The sequence below is a fragment of the Schistocerca americana genome, chromosome 2 (assembly GCF_021461395.2).
Source record: "Schistocerca americana isolate TAMUIC-IGC-003095 chromosome 2, iqSchAmer2.1, whole genome shotgun sequence".
NCBI classification, from domain to species: domain Eukaryota; kingdom Metazoa; phylum Arthropoda; class Insecta; order Orthoptera; family Acrididae; genus Schistocerca; species Schistocerca americana.
Genome location: NC_060120.1, coordinates 696,638,483 through 696,661,729, shown reverse-complemented (window position 1 = coordinate 696,661,729; position 23,247 = coordinate 696,638,483). Strand labels below are relative to the sequence as shown.

Sequence of the window (23,247 nt, the reverse complement as noted above, 5' to 3'; positions counted from 1 at the left end):
ATTTCTTACTTAATTACGGAGAATTTGTGTGAAACATGGAAAAAGGGCATTTCTCCGAATTCCTTTGTAGGATATCACATATAAAAGTTAATGACAGAGACAATGGACTCCTATGAGTTTGAAACCCATTCTGGTCATCCCTATATGGGTTTCCTGTAGTTTTCAGAATACTAAGATGGTTCCTTCAGTAAGGCCCCAGCCAGTTTCCTCATCCATCCAAGTACAACTGAACCAGTGCTTCATCTCAAATGACCCTCATATTACTGGGATGCTAAACCCTAGCATTCCTTTTCCTTTTAGATACCACCTATCAGCCATATTTCTTCAAAACACATTATTAGAGGACTTTTGATTCACCAAACTGTTTCAGATGTTAACATGTCTGTGAATCACTGATTTTCAGAAAATCAAATAAAAACTGTAATAATGTTATCTCAACAGTTCAAGTGTCAGAGATGATAAGTCTTGACCAAAGTGTAGACACACATGACTTGTTAGTGATATAGTATCAAAACAAACTTCTGTGCAAACAATTATTTTCAGTTTGAACATGAATCATATTTAAAGAAAAGGTGTTTTGGTTTGCTATAGCACAAGTAACATCAGTACAAAGTTTCCAGAGAGTTTCTGGTAGAATTGTGTCTGTGAGGATGGGTTGCGGGTTGTGCATGGATAGCTCAGTCAGTTAGACGACTGCCTGTGAACAACAAGGTCCTCGGTTCAAGTTTTGTTAAGGGGCATTTACATCTGAGCACCTTGCGCCTCCTTGTCACGTGCCTGTGTTTGCCCCACATGCAAATAGAGATCCATGTCTCTATCTTAATAGCTACACATAAATCCATTCACACCTAGAGAGAATCACACATCCTACTCCAGTGATTGAGCTGCAGCTGCAGGTTAAATACACATGTGTGGGTGGCTAGTGGGCAGTGGATTTGTTTGTCAGATACATCGAGGTGTGCTGTGATGTGCACCAGTAAGGCTGCAGCATGAATGTGCCCTCTAAAGGCATGCTGAAGGCTATCCAACATTACTTGTAAGGCTTACTGTGAGGAACAAAACACATGCTTTGTTCTTAACAATCCACTATGAACAGGTCAAAAATATGCAAGTACGTGTATTTTATTTATCTCACAAAATCTGTAATCGTAATGATGAGTTCTAAATACAAGAAAACTTTATATCAAGGAAAAAACAAAGTAACAATCATCAAATCGTCATGCTAGTAAAGTCCAACAATGCAGGGAAAGATAGATTGCTACTTACTGTAAGTAAAACATGCTAAGTTGCAGACAGCCACAATTAAAAGCTTTTGGCCCCAGCCTTCATCAGGAAAAGAGAAACACACACCATTCATTCACACAAGCAAGCACACCTCACATATAACTGCCAACTCCAGTAGCTCAGGCATACTGGCCTCTTTTTCCGATGAGGACTGTGGCGGAAAGCATATGTGTAAGTTTCTTTTAACTCTGCCTGTTTGCAACTTAGCATGTCATCTTTACAGTAAGTAGCAATCTATCTTTTCCTACATTGTTGATGTTCCTACCTGGAGCTTCCAGTATTTGCTGTAAAGTCCTTTAGTTTATATTACAAATATGTATTTTCTGTTCACTTGAAGAGCTCATACACTGAAGCACTGGAAAGACTCTGAAACATCTGGACATTTTATTATTGATCTGATGAATCTGATTCACTAGCAAAGCCAAATGTATTAGGAGTTTAAATTGTAAAGAATAGAAGAGATCAGTTTCTGCAGTATATGGATCTGCAACACACAAAGACTGTTGGATGGCTAATGAAAAAATACCAAGAGATTAGATGTTGGGTTTCCAAACTTATTTGCAAATAAAAAATTACTTTAGGGATTCACATTTATGCTAGAGATTCCAGTGTTCATTTATTTTCTCTTGTTGGTGCAAACTATTTATGAATCGAAGGGCTCATAAAGGAACCACGCCAGCTTCGGCACAGCCAGGGCCCCAGAATTCCTCCTCTTCATCAACATATGTTCGTAGAAGGTGTCTATGAAGGCTTTCTGTTTTAGTCAGGCCACTTTGTGGTATCCAGGTTGTAAGGAACTGTAGACAGTTGTTTAATTTCACCCCATCTTTATAATAAAGGGGATTCAACTGCCAGAAAATAGTAAATACATAGCAATACTGTTCAAATTCCATTTGTTTCTAATTAGACCACTTGGCCAAAATGCTAAGCCAAAGTCAGATTTGAATTTGTGTGGCAGACTGAATCTTTGAACAGTGAGCTGTAGTATGACAAAGCATCAAATGGAGATATCTGTGGATAGGTAGACAACAGTTGCATATGTTTCCTCATCTGGGATCGGAAAACTGAGTGCATATCAAACACTGTGCACAAATCAGAGGCATTTGTGACTTTGCACTGGTGCATGCACCTCCTTGCCTCTTTGGGCAATGGTTGCGTGCGCTTAGTCTTGCAGGAAAAGTTGTGAACACACAATTCAATGTTTCAGGAAGTTTCAGCACAATATGGAACTATCATAAATATGCATACATCACACACAATGATGTATGGTTTAACATGATCTATAGGAAGTGACTATTAGTCCATTTAATAAGAGCTCTTAGCTCTAGCCTTACTTAATAAGAGTTCTTAGTTTGAGAAGTGTTTTTAGAAGAGGATAGTGGGCAGAACCACACATCATGAGAGGCCAAGTCATTAACTGTGTATTCTGTGCGCTGACTTGTTTGCCACAGAAGATATTCATCTGTGAAACAAACTCTCTGCAGCCAAATAATTTCACCTTGAACATTGAAATGACCCATTATTCTAACATAAATAAACTGTGAAGATATTATTTCTAAATATCTGCACAGTCACAGTTCCACATGCAAAGATATGAAACTTAGTGAGGTGGTGCAGGGTTAGCACACTGGACTCGCACTTGGGAGGATGATGGTTCAAACATGTGTCCAACCATCCTGATTTAGGTTTTGCATAATTTCCCTATATCACTTCAGGCAAATACTGGGATGGTTCCTTTGAAAGGATGTAGCTGTCTTCCTTCCCCATCCTTCCCTAATCTGGTGGGACTGATGGTCTCACTGTCTAGTCCCCTCCCCCAAACCAACCGACCAACCAACCAAAGATATGATGTCCAAGACCACACAGAGACATTGTATAACCTGAAGGCCCCTTTTCATAGATATTTTCTGGATGAAAATAGCTTGCAACATTGTTTCAAATCATAACATATATGTTTTCAAATAACTGCAATGCAGTCCAGTGTACATGTTTGATTCCATTGCAGTGAAACTCTCTCGTGTGATGAGCAGTGAGTGGTAAAATGTGACTGGTTCCCTCATGCACAAGGAAGTAAACTAAAAGCAACAGAACAAATAAAAATTCAAAATAATACAAACTGAAAATGACTTTTTGTAAACAATATGTTTGCCGACAAAAATATAACTGGTTATACAGTTAAGAGTGAAATTCTGCAGTCTGATAGAAGCAGGGTACGGAGGACATAATAACATCGTGCACTCTCAATGAGCCCCATTATCTAATTTGTAAACGGTAGTTTTGGGTTTCAATATATTATCAGTTGTAAGTTGCATTACTATTTAAAATACTATATTACTTGCTGAATTACTAGATGTGTTAAAATTTAAGGAGGACTGCAAAGCTGCAGGTTATATTGTCTGAATATTTTTTGGATTCAAAAATGATGAAAATGTCTGCCAGAACTAATTCCGTCTCACAGCATGAGCCCGGCACCACAATTCTGATATATTTCATACACAAATATGTGGGTGTTTCAAATTTTGTCTTCTCTTTGAATGGACGTACATTGGTTGTCAGGTTGAGCACTAAGTTCCATGCTGATTACAGTTCTTATAGTATCCATGCATTCTGTCATGTATCCAACAGTCTTTGAGGAAGATATAGTGATTATCTGTGGACAGCTTTGCAATGCTGATATTCAAATACATGCCATTCGTTGAAGTGAGCCTGTGGTCATGAAATTTCAGCTCCTAGTGAGTGTTTTCCCTACCAGTAACGCATCACACAGCAAATTGTGATTACTCATGTTGGTAAGAAGCCCGAGTTTTACTTGTATTGAGATGAATACTTGCACTGAGCTCCAATGTCTTTTGGAGCTCCAATATTTAACCAATGTTACACGTTTTAATTGGGTGTCTTCTTGCCACTTCTAAGTTAGTGGAAACACCCACTTCACACTTTAGTAACAATACTGAGCAGTTACACTCCAGGCTGCTCCAAACATAACATTTTTCTGTCATCACCAGTGGAGAATATTAAACTTGCTTCCTGTGTATAGTGTACAATACTGAATCTATCATATTTTTAATCTCTGCTACAAACAAGTTACTGATCCGCAACAAACATAAAATGAAATGTGGGTAGGTTGACTATAATACAAACTGATGAGTGCTTGAATTAAACTGAACATGGAAAAAAAGATTTTCTGATAGCCCTAACCAGAATCCATGTAGCACAGCAAGGGAAAACATGACAGAGTTCTATAATTCATGCAGAAGTTTGATTTGGTCTAAAGATAGCCAAGATGTGATCTCTTTATTTAATATACAATGAGCGCTGCTGCATCATATTTCCTTTCTTTTTATATACAGCCTGTATCTCTAACAATGATTTTCTATCTCTAAATAATTCCATGAACTATATCTGCTTGTTGAATTAACATGTTATTTGAATTTATATAACCCTGACTTCAATAAATTTCTACAGTCTTACAGAGGACTTTTTTTTTAAATAAATCTTTTTATCATATTGAATTGGTCCATGTCATATTTCAATCTTATCTATATGTTAGTTGATATTCTGTGTACAAATTTGATTTTTTTTACAGGATCTAAACAACTGGAACTGTAATAACAGCTGTCTGCAAGCCCTTGCTCTCTCACCTAGGACAGAAAATGCAGAATGTCGGGTATGTTTTCCTTTTCCTTATTTTCATGTAAGGATACTTATGAAGTTACACTGCTGTTGCAAAAATGGTGTACATTGAACAGAATGAGTAACCTCTTGCAGAACTGGGCATTTGGTAGAGATTTGTAACTCTGTAACACTTGTTTTTCCAGTGTACAATAAAGTATGATATGACAGGGTTTACTTGCAGTCTTAAAGTGATATTCCACAGATGCTGCTGGAGTATTAAACTTTCCTGAAGTTCAGTATGGTGGCATATAAATGTGGGTTAGCAGAATTCTCAGTATATGTTGCCAGTTGAGTCTATCAGTAGATCGGGTTTCACTAGGTGTGGCCTGCACCTCAATAGGTATGGGAAAGGGAGGCTGGCAAAAATTATAAGTGACAGTGTAGTGGGTGGTGGTGGCGGTGGTGGTGGGATCATCACTCATGGAAAAATTCTTGCAGTAGTTGGTATTAGAGATGCACCTTTTTTAGATTGAAGTCATCTGATAAGGTATACCTGCTGAAAGGAAGTCGCTCTAAGTAAGGGCCACATTCAGAGGACATCATATTTCCAAGTAGAGAAAGAATTAGTGTATTTCATCAAAAAATAAGAAGTATTAGAGATAAAGTTAGTGAACTGCTTATAGATGTTGACTCTGAAATTATTGGTGTATCAGAGCAGCACTTAAATAATTTGACAATTCACAGGCTTCTAGCACCAGGATACAGATTAGCTGGCTGTTTTTCAAGGAGAGGCCATGTACATAAAAAACAGTATTCTATTTGAGTCCATAGACGTATCACTGCACTGCACTGAACAGATATTTGAATGTTGTGCAGGGGCAGTTGAATTTAGTGAAACTAAATTGTTGTTGTTTATAGGTCCCTTGACTCTGACTTCAGAGCATTTCTGCTCAAGCTAGAGAGGGTTGTTGGTTCACTTTATAGGAAGTACCAGAAATTAGTTACATGTGGTGACTTCAATACACATTTTGTATATGATGGTGCAAGAAAAATGATGTTGGTAGATCTCCTAAATTCATATGTTCTCATGCTGACTGTGTTTTTTCCAACTAGGGTGCAGGGGAACAGTAGCACAGCCATATACAATATTTTTATTCATTCTTCGTTGCTAGATGAGAATTCTGTTGGTAAAAGGATTAATGGCCTTTCAGACCATGATGCACAAATTTTAACACTAAAAGGCTTTTGTACTTAAACAAATGTCACATATAATTACAAACTATGTAGAAAAGTTAATCCAACAGCAATAGAGGTTTTTTTTAAAAATCTCATGAAGGAACAAGAGTGGCAGGATGTTTATAGTGCCAATAACATAGGTGATAAATATAATGTTTTCCTTAACACATCTCTCATGCTCTTAGAGAGTTGCTTTCCATTAGAACTTCTGAATGGGGTACTAGCAGTAAAAGGCAGCCTGGTTGACTGAATAGTGGTATAAGGATATCATGTAGAACAAAGTGGGAATTATATCAAAATATTAGAAGTGGTCACAATCAAGCTACAGTAGCCCATTACAGACAGCACTGTAAGGTGCTTAAAAATGTTATTAGGAAGGCGAAGAGTATGTGGTATGCAAATAGAAAATAGCTAATTCACAGGATAAAATTAAAACTATATGGTCAGTTGTGAAGGAAGTGTCTGGTCAGCAGCACAAGCTCGACGATATAAAGTCAGTTCATAGTAAAAATATTTCTGTTACTTATAAATCAAAAGTTTGTACAGTTTTTAACAACCATTTTCTGAAAATTCCTTGTGAATTAAATAAAAATTTAGTTTCTACAGGGAATCATATAACTCTCTTGGCAAATGCCTTTCCGAGATTGATGTCTGAAATACTCCTCTTTGATACAGACAAGAGGGAGATTGAGTCAGTAATTAAATTACTGAAGACTAAGGACTCTCATGGCTATGATGGAGTGCCTAGCAGAATATTAAAGTACTGTGCTGCACATGTTAGCTCTGTATTTAGCCATATTTGTAATTTTCCTTTAGGAATGGTCAGTTTCCTGAGCGATTAAAGTATTCAGTAGTAAAGCCGCTTTATTAAAAGGGAGGAAAGGATAATGTAGATAATTTTAGACCTATTTCTATGCCATCAGTTTTTGCAAAAGTTATTGAAAAGGCCGTGTATTTAAGGATAATTGATCATTTTATATCACACGATTTGCTACCAAATGCACAGTTCGGCTTTAGAAGTCATTTAACAACTGAAAATGCTATATTCTCTTTTCTCTGTGAGGTACTTGATGGGTTAAACAAAAGGTTTCTAATGCTTGGCATATTTTTTTATTTAACTAAGGCATTTGATTGTGTTGACCACAAAATATTGCTCCAGAAGTTGGACCATTACAGAATACAGGAAGTAGCTCACAATAGGTTCACCTCTTACTTTAGCAACAGGCAGCAAAAGGTCATTATTCGCAATGTTGATAACAGATCTGATGTGGGGTCTGAGTGGGGTACTGTCAGGTGGGGGGGTGCCCCAGGGATCAGTGTTGGGGCCACTCCTGTTTCTTATTTATATAAATGATATGCCCTCTAGTATTACGGGTAACTCTAAAATATTTCTTTTTGCTGATGACAGTAGCTTGGTAGTAAAGGATGTTGTGTGCAACATTGGGTCGGTTTCAAATAGTGCAGACATGACCTAAGCTCATGGCTTGTAGAAAATAAACTAATGCTAAATCACAGTAAGACTCAGTTTTTACACTTTCTAACACACAATACAACCAAACCTGACGTTTTAATTTCACAGAATGGGCATATGATTAGTGAATCTGAACAGTTCAAATTTCTAGGTGTTCAGATAGATAGTAAGCTGTCGTGGAAAGCCCATGTTCAGGATCTTGTTCAAAGACTTAATACTGCCATTTTTACTATTCAAACAGTATCTGAAGTGAGTGATCGTTCAGCATGAAAATTAGTCTACTTTGCTCATTTCCATTCACTTATATCATATGATATTGTATTTTGGGGCAACTCTTCTCATTCTAAAAGGACATTTTTAGCTCAGAAATGGGGGGTTCGAGCAATAAGTGGTGTAAGTTCATGATTAACCCGTGGTCTAGGGGTAGCGTCTTTGATTCATAATCAAAATGTCTTCGGTCCCGGGTTCGATCCCCGCCACTCCCTAAATTTTGATAAATAATCAGCATTGGCGGCCGAAGACTTCCGGCATAAGAAGTCAGCCTCATTCTGCCAACGGCCTTGCCAAAGAGGGTGGAGGAGCGGATAGAGGTTCAGGGCACTCTTTTGTCCTAGGGGTGGGAAACTGCCCCTAAAGGCGGAAGAATCAGCAATGATCAACGACATGAGGATGCAGAAGGCAGTGGAAACCACTGCATTAAAGACACGTAACGTGTATCCACAGGACATGTGGCCTGTATTTGATGAAGTGTCATGATGATCTCTCCATTGGCAAAAGATTCTGGAATAGTCCCCCATTCGGATCTCCGGGAGGGGACTGCCAAGGGGGAGGTTACCATGAGAAAAAGATTGAATAATCAACGAAAGGATAACGTTCTACGAGTCGGGGCGTGGAATGTCAGAAGCTTGAACGTGGTAGGGAAACTAGAAAATCTGAAAAGGGAAATGCAAAGGCTCAATCTAGATATAGTAGGGGTCAGTGAAGTGAAGTGGAAGGAAGACAAGGATTTCTGGTCAGATGAGTATTGGGTAATATCAACAGCAGCAGAAAATGGTATAACAGGTGTAGGATTCATTATGAATAGGAAGGTGGGGCAGAGGGTGTGTTACTGTGAACAGTTCAGTGACCGGGTTGTTCTAATCAGAATCTACAGCAGACCAACACCGACAGCGATAGTTCAGGTATACATGCCAACGTCGCAAGCTGAAGATGAACAGATAGAGAAAGTGTATGAGGATATTGAAAGGGTAATGCAGTATGTAAAGGGGGACGAAAATCTAATAGTCATGGGCGACTGGAATGCAGTTGTAGGGGAAGGAGTAGAAGAAAAGGTTACAGGAGAATATGGGCTTGGGACAAGGAATGAAAGAGGAGGAAGACTAATTGAGTTCTGTAACAAGTTTCAGCTAGTAATAGCGAATACCCTGTTCAAGAATCACAAGAGGAGGAGGTATACTTGGGAAAGGCCGGGAGATACGGGAAGATTCCGATTAGATTACATCATGGTCAGACAGAGATTCCGAAATCAGATACTGGATTGTAAGGCGTACCCAGGAGCAGATATAGACTCAGATCACAATATAGTAGTGATGACGAGTAGGCTGAAGTTCAAGACATTAGTCAGGTAGAATCAATACGCAAAGAAGTGGGATACGGAAGTACTAAGGAATGACGAGATATGTTTGAAGTTCTCTAACGCTATAGATACAGCAATAAGGAATAGCGCAGTAGGCAGTACAGTTGAAGAGGAATGGACATCTCCAAAAAGGGCCATCACAGAAGTTGGGAAGGAAAACACAGGTACAAAAAAGGTAGCTGCGAAGAAACCATGGGTAACAGAAGAAATACTTCAGTTGATTGATGAAAGGAGGAAGTACAAACATGTTCCGGAAAAATCAGAAATACAAGTCGCTGAGGAATGAAATAAATAGGAAGTGCAGGGAAGCTAAGATGAAATGGCTGCAGGAAAAATGTGAAGACATTGAAAAAGATGTGATTGTTGGATGGACAGACTCAGCATACAGGAAAGTCAAAACAACCTTTGGTGACATTAAAAGCCATGGTGGTAACATTAAGAGTGCAACAGGAATTCCACTGTTAAATGCAGAGGAGAGAGCAGATAGGAGGAAAGAATACATTGAAAGCCTCTATGAGGGTGAAGATTTGTCTGATGTGATAGAAGAAGAAACAGGAGTCGATTTAGAAGAGATAGGGGATCCAGTATTAAAATTGGAATTTAAAAGAGCTTTGGAGGACTTACGGTCAAACAAGGCAGAAGGGATTGATAACATTCCATCAGAATTTCTAAAATCATTGGGGGAAGTGGCAACAAAACAACTATTCACGTTGGTGTGTAGAATATATGAGTCTGACGATATACCATCTGACTTTCGGAAAAGCATCATCCACACAATTCCGAAGACAGCAAGAGCTGACAAGTGCAAGAATTATCACACAATCAGCTTAACAGCTAATGCATCGAAGCTGCTTACAAGAATAATATACAGAAGAATGGAAAAGAAAATTGAGAATGCGCTAGGTGACGATCAGTTTGGCTTTAGGAAAAGTAAAGGGACGAGAGAGGCAATTCTGACGTTACAGCTAATAATGGAAGCAAGGCTAATGAAAAATCAAGACACTTTCATAGGATTTGTCGACCTGAAAAAAGCGTTTGACAATATAAAATGGTGCAAGCTGTTCGAGATTCTGAAAAAGGTAGGGGTAAGCTATAGGGAGAGACGGGTCATATGTAATATGTACAACAAGCAAGAGGGAATAATAAGAGTGGACGATCAAGAACGAAGTGCTCGTATTAAGAAGGGTGTAAGACAAGGCTGTAGCCTTTCGCCCCTACTCTTCAATCTGTACATCGAGGAAGCAATGATGGAAATAAAAGAAAGGTTCAGGAGTGGAATTAAAATACAAGGTGAAAGGATATCAATGATGCGATTCGCTGATGACATTGCTGTCCTGAGTGAAAGTGAAGAAGAATTAAATGATCTGCTGAACGGAATGAACAGTCTAATGAGTACACAGTATGGTTTGAGAGTAAATCGGAGAAAGACGAAGGTAATGAAAAGTAGTAGAAATGAGAACAGCGAGAAACTTAACATCAGGATTGATGATCACAAAGTCAATGAAGTTAAGGAATTCTGCTACCTAGGCAGTAAAATAACCAATGACGGACGGAGCAAGGAGGACATCAAAAGCAGACTTGCTATGGCAAAAAAGGCATTTCTGGCCAAGAGAAGTCTACTAATATCAAATACCGGCCTTAATTTGAGGAAGAAATTTCTGAGGATGTACGTCTGGAGTACAGCATTGTATGGTAGTGAAACATGGACTGTGGGAAAACCGGAACAGAAGAGAATCAATGCATTTGAGATGTGGTGCTATAGACGAATGTTGAAAATTAGGTGGACTGATAAGGTAAGGAATGAGGAGGTTCTACGCAGAATCGGAGAGGAAAGGAATATGTGGAAAACACTGATAAGGAGAAGGGACAGGATGATAGGACATCTGCTAAGACATGAGGGAATGACTTCCATGGTACTAGAGGGAGCTGTAGAGGGCAAAAGCTGTAGAGGAAGACAGAGATTGGAATACGTGAAGCAAATAATTGAGGACGTAGGTTGCAAGTGCTTCTCTGAGATGAAGAGGTTAGCACAGGAAAGGAATTCGTGGCGGGCCGCATCAAACCAGTCAGTAGACTGATGACCAAAAAAAAAGTTCACCAACCTCTTGTCGATCCCTGTTCAAGAGTCCGGGTATTTTGACATTGGCCTCTCAATATATATATTCCTCACTGTCATTTCTTGTTAACAATATTAGCTTATTCCCAAGAATAAGCAGCTTTCGCTCAGTTAATACTTGGCAGAAATCAAACCTGCATTTGGATTGGACTTCCTTAATCCTTCTGCAGAAAGGTGTGCAGTATGCTGCTGCATCCATTTTCAGTAAGCTACCACTCAAATTCAAAAATCTTAACAGTAATCCACATGCTTTCAAACCGAAACTGAAGAGTTATCTCATGGGTCACTTCTTTCAGACTTCCTTAACTCTTCTGCAGAAAGGTGTGCAGTATACTGCTGCATCCATTTTCAATAAGCTACCACTAGAATTAAAAAATCTTAGCAGTAATCCACATACTTTCAAACCTAAACTGAAGAGTTTCCTCATGGGTCACTTCTTTTATACTGTCGAGGAGTTCTTTGAAAAATTAAACTAATTCTGTTGTATTGTTGATTGCGTTTACTTAAACTTATGGCTTGGCTTTTTTTTGGGTTCATAAACATTTTATTTTTATCTGTTATTACTTGTATGTTGTAATTTCATGTGGTGAAACATTCCATGACTTTGGAGATTTGCTCCACAATTTGGTCCTATGAAACTTTATGTGTAAATAAATAAATAAATAAGAGATCATGGTATGGCACATGAAATAGCAATATTTTTAAGCTTCAGTAAAAACACTGATCAGAAGTTTATAAAGAAACTGTCCCAATCACATTATTCTGCGCCACGTACAAAGTTAAAAATAAAATTATATATTTTCTCTTTGTTAAAATGAATGCTCAAGTTTTTAAACAAGTTAATATAATCAGCTTAATTACAACCATGAATATAACAGTTCTAATACTGGAAAGCCCAGGTGGAATAACAACAGTATATATTGCTACCCAGCACAAAGAGTAGGCTCTGATGTCAGACTCAGTGAAAAGATTGCTAAACATTTAAGGTTTGGAACAAAAAAGCTCTTCCTCAGAAATAAAAAACATACAGACACATTCACACAAGCACAACTCACACAAGCATGGCCACTGTCTCTGTCTAATGTGGCCCAACTGTGACTGGGTCTAATGTGAGCAGTAATCTGGGGCGGCTGGTAGGGGTAAGGAGGAGGCATGGGGTAGTGATCAGGAGGGATAACATGGTAGGTGTGGGGAAAGATGTTACACTGCCTGCGAGAGCATGCAGGGATATGGCGGGAACAGTTTAGGGGTGCTAGGCACAGAGTCAGGGGGCTGTGCTTGGGAGAGGGGGGCGGAGACTGAAAAGAGGGAGAGAAAAGAATAGAGGTAAAGGAGGGGGGAGACTGTAGATGCGTTGGCAGAATGGAAGGTGTCTATAGTGCTGGAGTGGGAGCAGGGAAGGGAATAGGTAGGTAGAGGACAGGGACTGACAATGGTTGAGGCCAGGGGCTTATGGTAATAAAGGATACATTGTAGGAAGATTTCCCACCTGTGCTATTCAGTAAAGGTGGTGTTGGTAGGAAGGAACCAGATGATCCCAGCTGTGAAGCAGTCAGTGAAGTGAAGTACATTGTGCTGGGCAGCGTTTTTGGCAGTTAGGTGGTTTAGCTTTCTGTTGGCCATAATTTAGCCATGGCCATTCATGTGGACAGACAGTTTGTTAGTTGCCATGCCAATGTAGAAAGCAGCACAATTTTTGCAGCTTAGTATGTAGATCATGTGGCTGCTGTCAGAGGCAGCTCTGCCTTTGATGGGGTAAGAGATGTCTGTGACAGGTCTGGAGTAGGTGTTAGTGGGATGATGATGCGTGGGACGGGTCTTGCATCTAGGTCTATTGAATGGATATGTGCCATGCGGCAATGGGTTGGGGTATAGGGAGTTGCTGTAGGGATGAACAAGGATATTGTATAGGTTGGGTGGGTGGCAGAATACCATTGTGGAAGGGTTATGGAGGATAGTGGGCAGAACACACCTCATTTCAGGGCATAGCGAGAGGTAGTCGAAACCTTGTCGGAGAATGTGATTCAGTTATTCCAGTCATGGGTGTTATTGAGTCATGAGAGTAGTGCTCCTTTGTGGCTGGGTGGTGGTGTGTAGGAACTAGAGAGACAAGGTGGGGCGTACAGTCTCTGAAGGCCTTAGTGAGATCCATGGCATATTTGCATGAGCATAAAACATCTTGCATAATTATACATTGAATAGGTGTTAGTGATATTAGACTATAATTATATGCATCTGTCTTATGATCCTTCTTGAAAATTAGAATGTTCTGCACTTTTTCCAATTGCTTGCTATCCTTCATTGCTCCACAACATATAATAAACTACTGCTAGAAAGGGAGCAAGTTCCGTCACATGATCTCTGTGAAATCTTGCAGGTGTCTACTCTGGTCCACATGCCTCTTGCACTTTTGAGCAGGTTTTCTTGATTTTTTTTGTTCTTGCCTTTTGAGCAAGTTTTCTTGATTTTCTGTTCCAGCATTGCTTGTCTCAATATCTGCCATTTAGGTATTCATGCACTAATTGAATGGAGGAGTCATCATATGATCTTCTGCTTGGACAAAATTACGGAGGCAGGTGTGAGAGAAGTATTCTGCATTGATGTTCATGAACGAACTCTGCAGGACTCTTGCACAAGGAAAGTTGTATGATTCAGTAAGAATTTAAAATGAGGGAAAGTCTCTTTTGTTGTTTCTGTTTCAACATTTCAGTCTTAAAAGTTCTCATCAGTCAATCAGCTTCACAGTTACTCTGAGGGTGGAAAGTGTCGAAGTCCAGTGTGTAAAGCTATTTTGTTGGCAGAAGGCTTTGAACCTGGTTAGTTAGAACTTATGTCTGTCTGTTTCTATTGAAGCACTGCATTTTTAAAGATAAAACATTCTGAAGAGTGTTTTCCATGGCTCAGTAAGCAAGAACTCACTCCCAGGTTGACGAGTTCACAGTTCTGTAGTAAGCTGCTGTTTGAGTTAAAAACAACAAAGTCACAACAAATTCTGTCTGTGATTCTACCTGTGCCCTCGGAGTCTTTCGCAACAGCATACATGAATCAAACATTCTTGGTTTTCCAGCCACGTCAATTCAAATAAAATGCTCGAGCTTTCGATGGTCATCTCCACCATCGTCGTCAAGAGTTCACTGACTGCCGGGGCTGTTACAGTCTCTCGCTTATATAGGCATGACGACATCATCAGCAGCCAATCAAATTGATCCAATGTGGTCATAGCGGAGCATTGGCTAGAAAACGGACATAAGATACAATTCGAAAATACAAAAGTGCTGGCTCATGCTTCTACATATTGGGACTCCGTTATAAAGGAAGCGGCCGAGATTCGCTTAAACAGAAACAATTTCAACAGAGACCAGGGATACACACTCAGCAGGGCATGGGGATGGGCGTTGGACATCGAAAGAAAGCAGAGACAGATGCGCGACGCGGGAGCAGCAGTTTCAAACGTGGCACCTCCCCCTGGCGCCACCTGGCGTCACCGGTGCTGCCACAAGCTGCCCAGGTTGACTTACATGTGTGCACCACATTGGATCGATCTGATTGGCTGCTGATGATGTCATCATGCCTATATAAGCGAGAGACCGTAACAGCCCTGGCAGTCAGTGAACTCCTGACGATGATGGCGGAGATGGCCATCGAAAGCTCGAGCATTTTATTTGAATTGACACAGCTGGAAAACAGAGAATGTTTTATTCATGTGATTATACCTGTCTCTGTTTGAGCACTTTAGAAGTCTGATAAAGGATTGTAACAGTTTGTTGTAGCAGACAAGTTTGCTCAGTCTAAATAGGCAAATATCTATGTTGGGAAGAAGTGCAGTTAAGGACAGTTGTCTGAGAACACAATACAGTAAGAATTCATTGAATACCAGAGTCCTGGTGCCAGAGCTTCTTGAGGCCAACTCACAGTCTAACATAGATGTGGACAGATGGTAATTTGAGGTAGGCCCTGTATACTACATTCTCCACGCTGGTGAGTAGATGTAGACTGCTGGACACTGGCTGCATCGGATCTTAAGTACAGTGTCAGTGGAAGAATCTGTCACACACTATTTGCGGTCACTTTATATGGCAGAAGCAAATAGATCTAGGGGCAATGTGGCTGCCACCTTTCAGTGAGACAAGTGCCATAGAATGCAGTGGTGGTATCCTGAGTTGCCCTCGAGAACACACCATGGTGGTTGTTGTCATTCAGAACTTGCATTGTTTCGGCTTTCATTCATGTGGCCCCTAAGAGCTCCTGAATTGTCTACTGTTGGTGTTGTCTTGCTATTTTGATGGGCTATATGCCCAGACACAGCAATTCCCCCCCCCTTCTCCCCCCTCCATATCCCCCAAGAGGAGTGATAGTGAACCATCTGAATGTCACAGATGTTGGTATTGCCGTCGCCGGTGTCTGGAGGGAGTGATGATTCTGGGCTTTCGCAGTTGATTTCTGTGGAAACAGGGGCATTGGATGTGGAAGATGTGTCATCAGGGAAACTGGTGTCAAGGAGTCCAGTGGTTGCTTAGTCCTGATGTTATTGCAGCAGCTTTCTGTCACTGTCAGGCTCCAGGTGGACTAGATATGGAACAGAAACGGTGAAGAAGTCTCCTGCCGAGGCACCCTGAGTTCTGTGAGGACACACTTGTTTTTAGAGTTTTCAACACTGAGACTGGTCTGGCAACTGGACCTCAACCATGACTCTGCCAAGGAGGCAGGTGATGCATGCTGGAACTAAATGATGCCTACTCTCGCAGAATACCATCACCAACACATCATCATGGATCTTATAGCAATGGCAGTGAGACCTCAGAGAAGAATGATCATAAGTTAAAGGTTTTACAGTTGGTTGCTGAGAGAGCTGTAATTGGCCATGCAACTTCTCTGTTGGGCTCACCCCATCACCCCATCCTGTGGTGTAGAACAGTACGATGCGAGAAGGAAAGTGAGAAAATCATCAATGTAGTACCTGTGTTGCAATTTTGCCATTTGGGTTTTGAAAGTTCTGATGGAACATTCCCCCTGGCCATTTGATGCTGGATGATATGGTGCTGTTTGGACCAATTGGATACCATTCTGTTCACAGAATTGACAAAATTCTGCTGATGTAAATTGAGGTCCATTGTCAAACATAGTGGTTTCAGGCAAGCCTTCAACATAAATTATGTGCGACAGTTCTTTTGTAATCCTAGCAGTCGCGGTTGATTGCATTCATGAAACATAAGGAACGTTGCCCTCAGCATACACCAGTATTAGCCAAGATTAATCTAGAAAAGCACCAGAAAAATCAAGATGAATTCTGGACCAAGGTGACATTGCCAGAGGCCATGGGAAGTATTTGCGTGCCTGTGCTGCTACCTTGAGCTGATGTTGCTGGCAAGTCACAAGCCATTTTTTCAATACCTTTGTCAAAGCCTTTCCAAAAATCATGTTCGCAAGCCAGTCTTTTTGAGATGATTGTTCCAAACTTACCATGACAGCGCAGTGTTGTAAAGCTTTTGCAGTGATAACCATGATTTTACTGTTTTCGCTGTATAGGAGGAGGGCTCCACTGATCACTGATAGTTTATGAAGACGGTTCCAATACTCCTGTACTTCTGAGTGTTGTATGTGTTTTTTCTCCATTGGCCACCTGCATTTCACAAGTTGCATGATCTTGTGGATGAAAGGATCCTTGGGCAACAGTCTGGCAGTTGATGTAGTGTTTATGGGAAAATGTGAGACACATTTTCCAACTTCATATATGTGTGAAAACAAACCTATGGTGTGGCATCAAATTCTGGATCTTGTTCTATTAGAAGATGGGAAAGTGCATCAGTGTTCACATGCTGCATCTTCAAGCAGTAGTAGATGTCATAGGGGTATCTAGAGAGGAACAAAGCCCTACGTTGAAGGTGCCTTGCCATCTTAGAAAGTATGTTCATGTGAGTGTTTAACAGAGGTAGAAGTGGTTTGTGATCTTTAAAAGAACAGAAACATTGACCATACACGCAATCATGAACATTTTCCAGTTCAAGTGTAATGACCAAAGCCTCCTTTTCAATTTGGCTATAACTGTGCTGAGCTGGTATTAGAAATTTCAATGTGAAAGCAGCTGGGCACTCAACACCGTTCACTTTATGAGAGAGAACTGCTCCGAGACCATAATATGATGCATCCATGTAAACTGTTAAGCGCAATGATTGGGAGAGCACTCACTTCATATTCAGAAAGGGCTTGCCGCAACTGGGATAACAGTTGCTTTGATTTTTTGTGAAGTAGTAGAGATGTCCTAACCCTGACTTTAGCTGTTTGGAGTCCTTTGGTGACAGGAATTTCTGTATGTTTTTGTGAGTAGTAGAGTTGTTCTAATACTTTCTTTCGCTGTTTGAAGTCCCATGGTGCTGGGAGTTTTTGTATAGCTTCAATGTGGTGAGCAGTGGGGTGGATCACAGAAGCATTGAAAATATTTCACAGATATTCCACTTGTGGCACAAAAAAGACGCCTTTGTATTTGTTGCATTTCAGGTTATCCTTTTGTAAGACACTGAAAAGGGCTACAAAATTTGTGGCAAGGTCCTTGGCATTTGTGGCCATTACAAGAATATCATCAAGATAATGAGCCACTCCTGGAACTCCTTGAGTATGTTGCTCCAGATACCATTGAAAAATGGCTGGTGCACTAGCAATGCTGAAAGGAAGATGATTGTGTTGAAATAGACCAAAAGGGGTGTTAATCATCAGAATGATAGCGAAATCTTCACATAATGCCAGCTGTAGGTTTTGGTCTCTGACAATGACTTGTGGACAGCATACCCTGACAAGTTTTACTGTAATATTCTTGACATTTAAAATGGGATAAGTGTCTTTATAGATGATGCATTCATTGTTGGCTTAAAATTACCTCAAATCATCAAAGATTAAAAAATTTGGGTAGCCAATAGACTGCTCGAGACCTGTGTCAGGATTCGTTTGTCTTGCAACTGCTATAGTTCCATGCAAAGTTTTCCCTCAAAGTGAAAGGCACATTACATACTTTAAAGAATGTGGGAGTGGCAAAAGCTTCAAAGTAATATATGCCTCATAATCCATTAATCCGGTAGCCTGGTGGGAAAATACTGAAGCTTAGGACATCAAAAGTTCGTGAAGATGGGTAATAGGTGCAAAAGATTGGATTTGATTCATAGAATCATACACTTCCAAACTGAGCATGTTAAAAAGATACAGTCCTAAGATATCTGTAGATCCCCATGTGGTGATGACCAATATGTGAGCCCTCAAAAGATATTTTTGATATTTGATCATGGAAAAAAAAATTAACTCACCACCTCAATGTTATCACTGCTATAAATTTTCAGTTGTTTTGAAAAAGATCACAGGGGTAGTGAGACAAGCCTTTTGTATGTGTCCTGAATAATAGTGGTTGTTGAAGAGCCTGAATCTATTTAGAATGTGACAGGAACGTCATTAAGCGACACTTCCAATGCTAACAATTCATCTGAGAGAGATTCTTGAGTTTCTCCCGGCGTATTTGATAATCAAAATATCCACAGGTGTACTGCCGGTCTACAGTGTCTAACGGGCACAATATTTAGGCGATCATACATGTCACCTGATGATGGCGACATGTATGATCGCTGAAATATTGTGCCCGTTGGACACTGTAGACCGGCAGTACACCCATGGATATTTTGATCATCTGAGAGAGGTTGCTTGCACCTGGAGGACACATGAGCATCCAAATCTGAGTCCTAGTTTCCAAAGAGCTTGCTGTTGACATTCATTTTGAGTGTGGATTGGCAGGTTTCTGTGTTATGTGCTGATTTACCACAGGTTTTACACTTTTCATGTCATAACTAGCATTGCTGTCTATGGTGCATGATGAAACAATTGCTATAGGGTTGTAATTTCTGGGTATGCTGGCCTCTCAAAAGTTTTTGCAGAGGGTAAGATTTATTCAGTGGAGCTGTGAAGCCAGTACAGTGGGTCTGGGTTTGCGCCTTTAGTGGTGGGCAAGTGGGTAGAGAACACCTGTGAGGAGTTCTGTACTGGCTGTTCAGATGCTCAAATAGCTGGAAGCATGTTGGTAATGAGTGGTCATTCAATTTTTGAAGATCGTTTCTGTGTCGCCTGTCAGGCAAATGAATTGAAATCATGTCTCTGAGCAATGAGTGGGCATATGGTTGCTTACAATTGGAGTTTTTGCACTGTAACTGTAACTCCAGAAAAGTCCTTGCAACTGTGTGAGCCACATATGTTGGGATTGTCCATCTTGTTAAGACAGTTACAAATATTTATGATGGACTGCCACTCATGGATTTGAGTCACAATACTATCCATACTGTTTTAAGCTGTTCGTAGGAAAGTCATTTTCTTCTAATTCTGGATTTAACTATTGAAGGATGTAATAGACATCAGCCCAAGTGTAAGCTACTAAAAAGGCATGCTGCTGGATATCACCTGAGACTCCATGCGCAATATGGTGCTGTTACAGGTGGCATTGTAACCCATGGTTTCGCTTTCTTGTCAAATGGTGGGAACGGTGGTGGTGACGTCCTGAGACCCTTCACCATGGACTCGATGCAAGACGGTCGTTTGGATATTTCAGGTTTTGTGCCTGCTGCTTGGTTTGCTGCATCTGCTGCATAAGAACACTTGGGTGCTCATGCCTTTGAAAAGAAAACATGGAAGCTCTCTCTACCTGGGGCACAGGACAGGAGTCCATTTCTTGTTGTCAATAACTGAAGTGCCCCATCCAAGGCTTGGTAAGCAAGAACTCACTCCCAGTTAGACAAGGAACAAAACATTTATTGATAACAACATCAAATCACACTTCAAAGTTCTATAGTAAACTACTGTTTGACTTAAACAGAAAGTCACAACGAATTCTGTTTGTGAATATCAGTAGTCTGATAAAGGAGTGTAACTGTTTTCTGTAGCAGCCAAGTTCACTGACTCTAAAAAGGCAAAAGTCTATGTCCAGAAGGACCATAGTTAAGGACAGTTATCTAAGAACACAACACAGTAACAGGTCATTGAATGCCTAAGTCCTGGTGTCAGAGCATCTTGAGACCAAGTCACAGTGTAGCATAGATGTGTAAAGATGGCAGCTTGAGGTAGGTTGTGCTATGTTGATGTGCTATTTACCCAGACATGACACTTTCCAACAGTGTGGAAAAGGAAATTAATCACAATTGAAGCTAATTTACAGAGCTAAGGGACTGGATAAAATCATACAAGGTGTACAACTTTGCTTCCGCCATTTGCCGATAGGTGGCGACAACAGTAAGTAGCGGTCGAAAGAAACAGATTGCAGACATCAGGCAGTTAGCTTGTACCTCGGTCAACATAACCTCATTCAAACATTAGTCGATTTGTGTCTGCATCATAAAGTTGTTCTTGATTGAATATGTCAGTTTACGAGCCTAATTCTCAGCATTTGTGGGAGGTGTTACTGTTTTGTTTCAATATGAAGAAAACAGCAGCTGAGTCTCATTGAATGCTCTCAAGTACATATGGTAAGGATGCTATTAGTGAAAGAATGTGTTGTGAGTGGTTTCAACGCTTCAAGAATGGTGATTTTAACATCATAGGCCGGCATAGTGGTGGAAGAGAGAATGTTTTCGAAGATGCAGAATTGAAGACATTTCTGAGTGAAGATTCACATCAAACTCAAGAAGAATTGGCACAATTAGTGGGAGTGACACAGCAAGCCATTTCAAAACATCTCAAGGCTATGAGAATGATTCAGAAAGAAGGAACTTGGGTACCATGTGAGCTGAAACAGAGAGATGTTGAACGGTGTTTGTGAACAGTTGCTTCAGAGGCAAAAACGGAAGGTATTTCTGCATTGCATTGTGGCCAGGGACAAAAAATGGGTTCATTACGATAACCCTAAATGCAAAAAATCATGGGGATATCCCGGCCATGCTTCCACCTTAACAGCCAAACCAAATATTCACGGCTCCAAAATCATGATCGGCATTTGGTGGGACCAACTCAGTGTCATGTACTATGAAGTGTTAAAACCAAGTGAAACAATCACAGGTGCTTGTTATCAAATGCAATTAATGCATTTGAGCAGAGCATTAAAAGACAAACAGCTGCAATACAGCGAGAGGCACGATAAAGTGATTTCGCAGCACGACAACACTCGACCCCATGTTGCAAAAGGGGTCAAAAAGTACTTGAAAACATTAAAATAGGAAGTCCTACCCCACCCACTGTATTCTCCAGACATTGCTCCCTCTGACTATCACCTGTTTAGATCAATGGTGCATGGCCTGGCTGACCAACACTTCCGATCTCATGAAGAAGTCACAAGTTGGATCGATTCGTGGATCACTTCTAAAGATGAATAATTTTTTCAATGTGGGATTCGTACACTGCCCAAAAGATGGGAGAAAGTAGTGGCCAGCGATGGAAAATACTTTGAATGATACATGTGTAACCAATTTGTTTCATTAAAGCCTCAAATGTTGGGAAAAAATGGCGAAAGCAAAGTTGTACACCTTGTAATACCTAATCAACACTGGTCTGTGCCGCACAAACATATTCTTAATAAACAAAACAAATTGTATTTTTTTGTCTTCAGGGTGGACGAAGCCCTATGATATCCCCACATCCTTCTCCACAATTGCAACGCAGAGCAACAGCAGCTACAGTTGTGACTGCAGCTCCACCTCCTCCGTTGCCTCCAAGGAGGGCGTCACCCACTCTAGGCAGTCCTAGCTCTTCTCCGAGGTATACTGGCATAAATTAATTTGTTATTAATTTGGTTTTTATAAATGTGGAAGAATTTTTATTTTGTTAATGATAAGTTAGACTGATTAAAGATAACAAATTGTTTGGATTATCACATGTGTGGAAAGAAGCTACATTTAGAGTACAGTTACCAGTAATTCCTGATCTCCAAAACAAGTGGATAAATTTTCATGATGTTCTTACAGGTAACTTGATTGTAACTTGGGGCAATGTATCGGATGACAGAAAAAAAATATTGTGTTTGAAAGTTTTATCTGAAATAGTTATGTGTGTTTGTTTGAACATGCTAATCTTGAAAACTACTAGATGAATTTTCATGTTGTTTTGACATATAACCTGAGTGCAGTTTCAAGCAGTGTGTAGTTTCGATTTTGTCAAAATCAGGACACTGGTATAGAAGATATCATAATTTAAAGTTTTGTCTAAGTTTGTATGCTCAGCTTCGTAGTTGGAATGTCTAATCATTATAGTGTAGTTCAACAAAGAAACTTTTTCTTTTCTTTTTTTTTTTTTTTTAAAAAACTCGAATTTACTTCACTAGGATACATGGATTTACTGATTCCACTTTGTATATTACAAAGTTAACAAAATCGCTTGTCTTCTTTTGATAGGTTTTATTTATATTTGACTTCTTGGCTAGGAAATAAATTTATTATGTTTGCTGTGTGATTTGGGTGCCAGCTTATTATATTTTGATTTATTTTGTTTATGAATAAAAATGCCTAGAAAACAGTTGAGTCTTTCTGAATACACTAGAATGCTTAAAAGATTGAGGACTATGTCATCTCCAGAATGCAATGAAGATCATGAGACAAGACTTGATGCACCTCAAGAACATCAGACATTAATTTGCTCTATGGAAATTCCTTCCAAAAATGAGGCACGGCATAGCTCTGATTGGGAGCATCTTGCATTATCTTGCCGCTCAGAACCATCCACTCACAGAGACCAAATGTTTCTCTCTAATGTAACATCATAGAAGCAAAAATTTTGAGGAGTAGTGGTACAGGAGTTTGAGTTTTTATACTCCAAATCCTGCTTATTCCTAACAGTTTATCATTTCACATTAAACATACACAATTTCTAGGGAGCTTATGTTATGCCATCATCATATATAACACACAGAGCCAGATGCTGCATATTGCGAATGTGGACCTT

General features: G+C 40.0%; 1 protein-coding gene across 4 annotated transcripts in view; it reads left to right on the top strand.

Moving 5' to 3' along the window:
• LOC124593637 (E3 ubiquitin-protein ligase CBL-B-B) overlaps nt 1-23,247 on the top strand; it is a 173,412-nt gene that overhangs the window by 88,599 nt on the left and 61,566 nt on the right. For all 4 annotated transcript variants that reach the window (XM_047131952.1, XM_047131954.1, XM_047131953.1 and 1 more), the window contains exons 7-8: nt 4,871-4,951; nt 21,920-22,068. In XM_047131952.1, the coding sequence (XP_046987908.1) occupies nt 4,871-4,951; nt 21,920-22,068 (230 nt within the window). The remainder of the gene's footprint in view (nt 1-4,870; nt 4,952-21,919; nt 22,069-23,247) is intronic.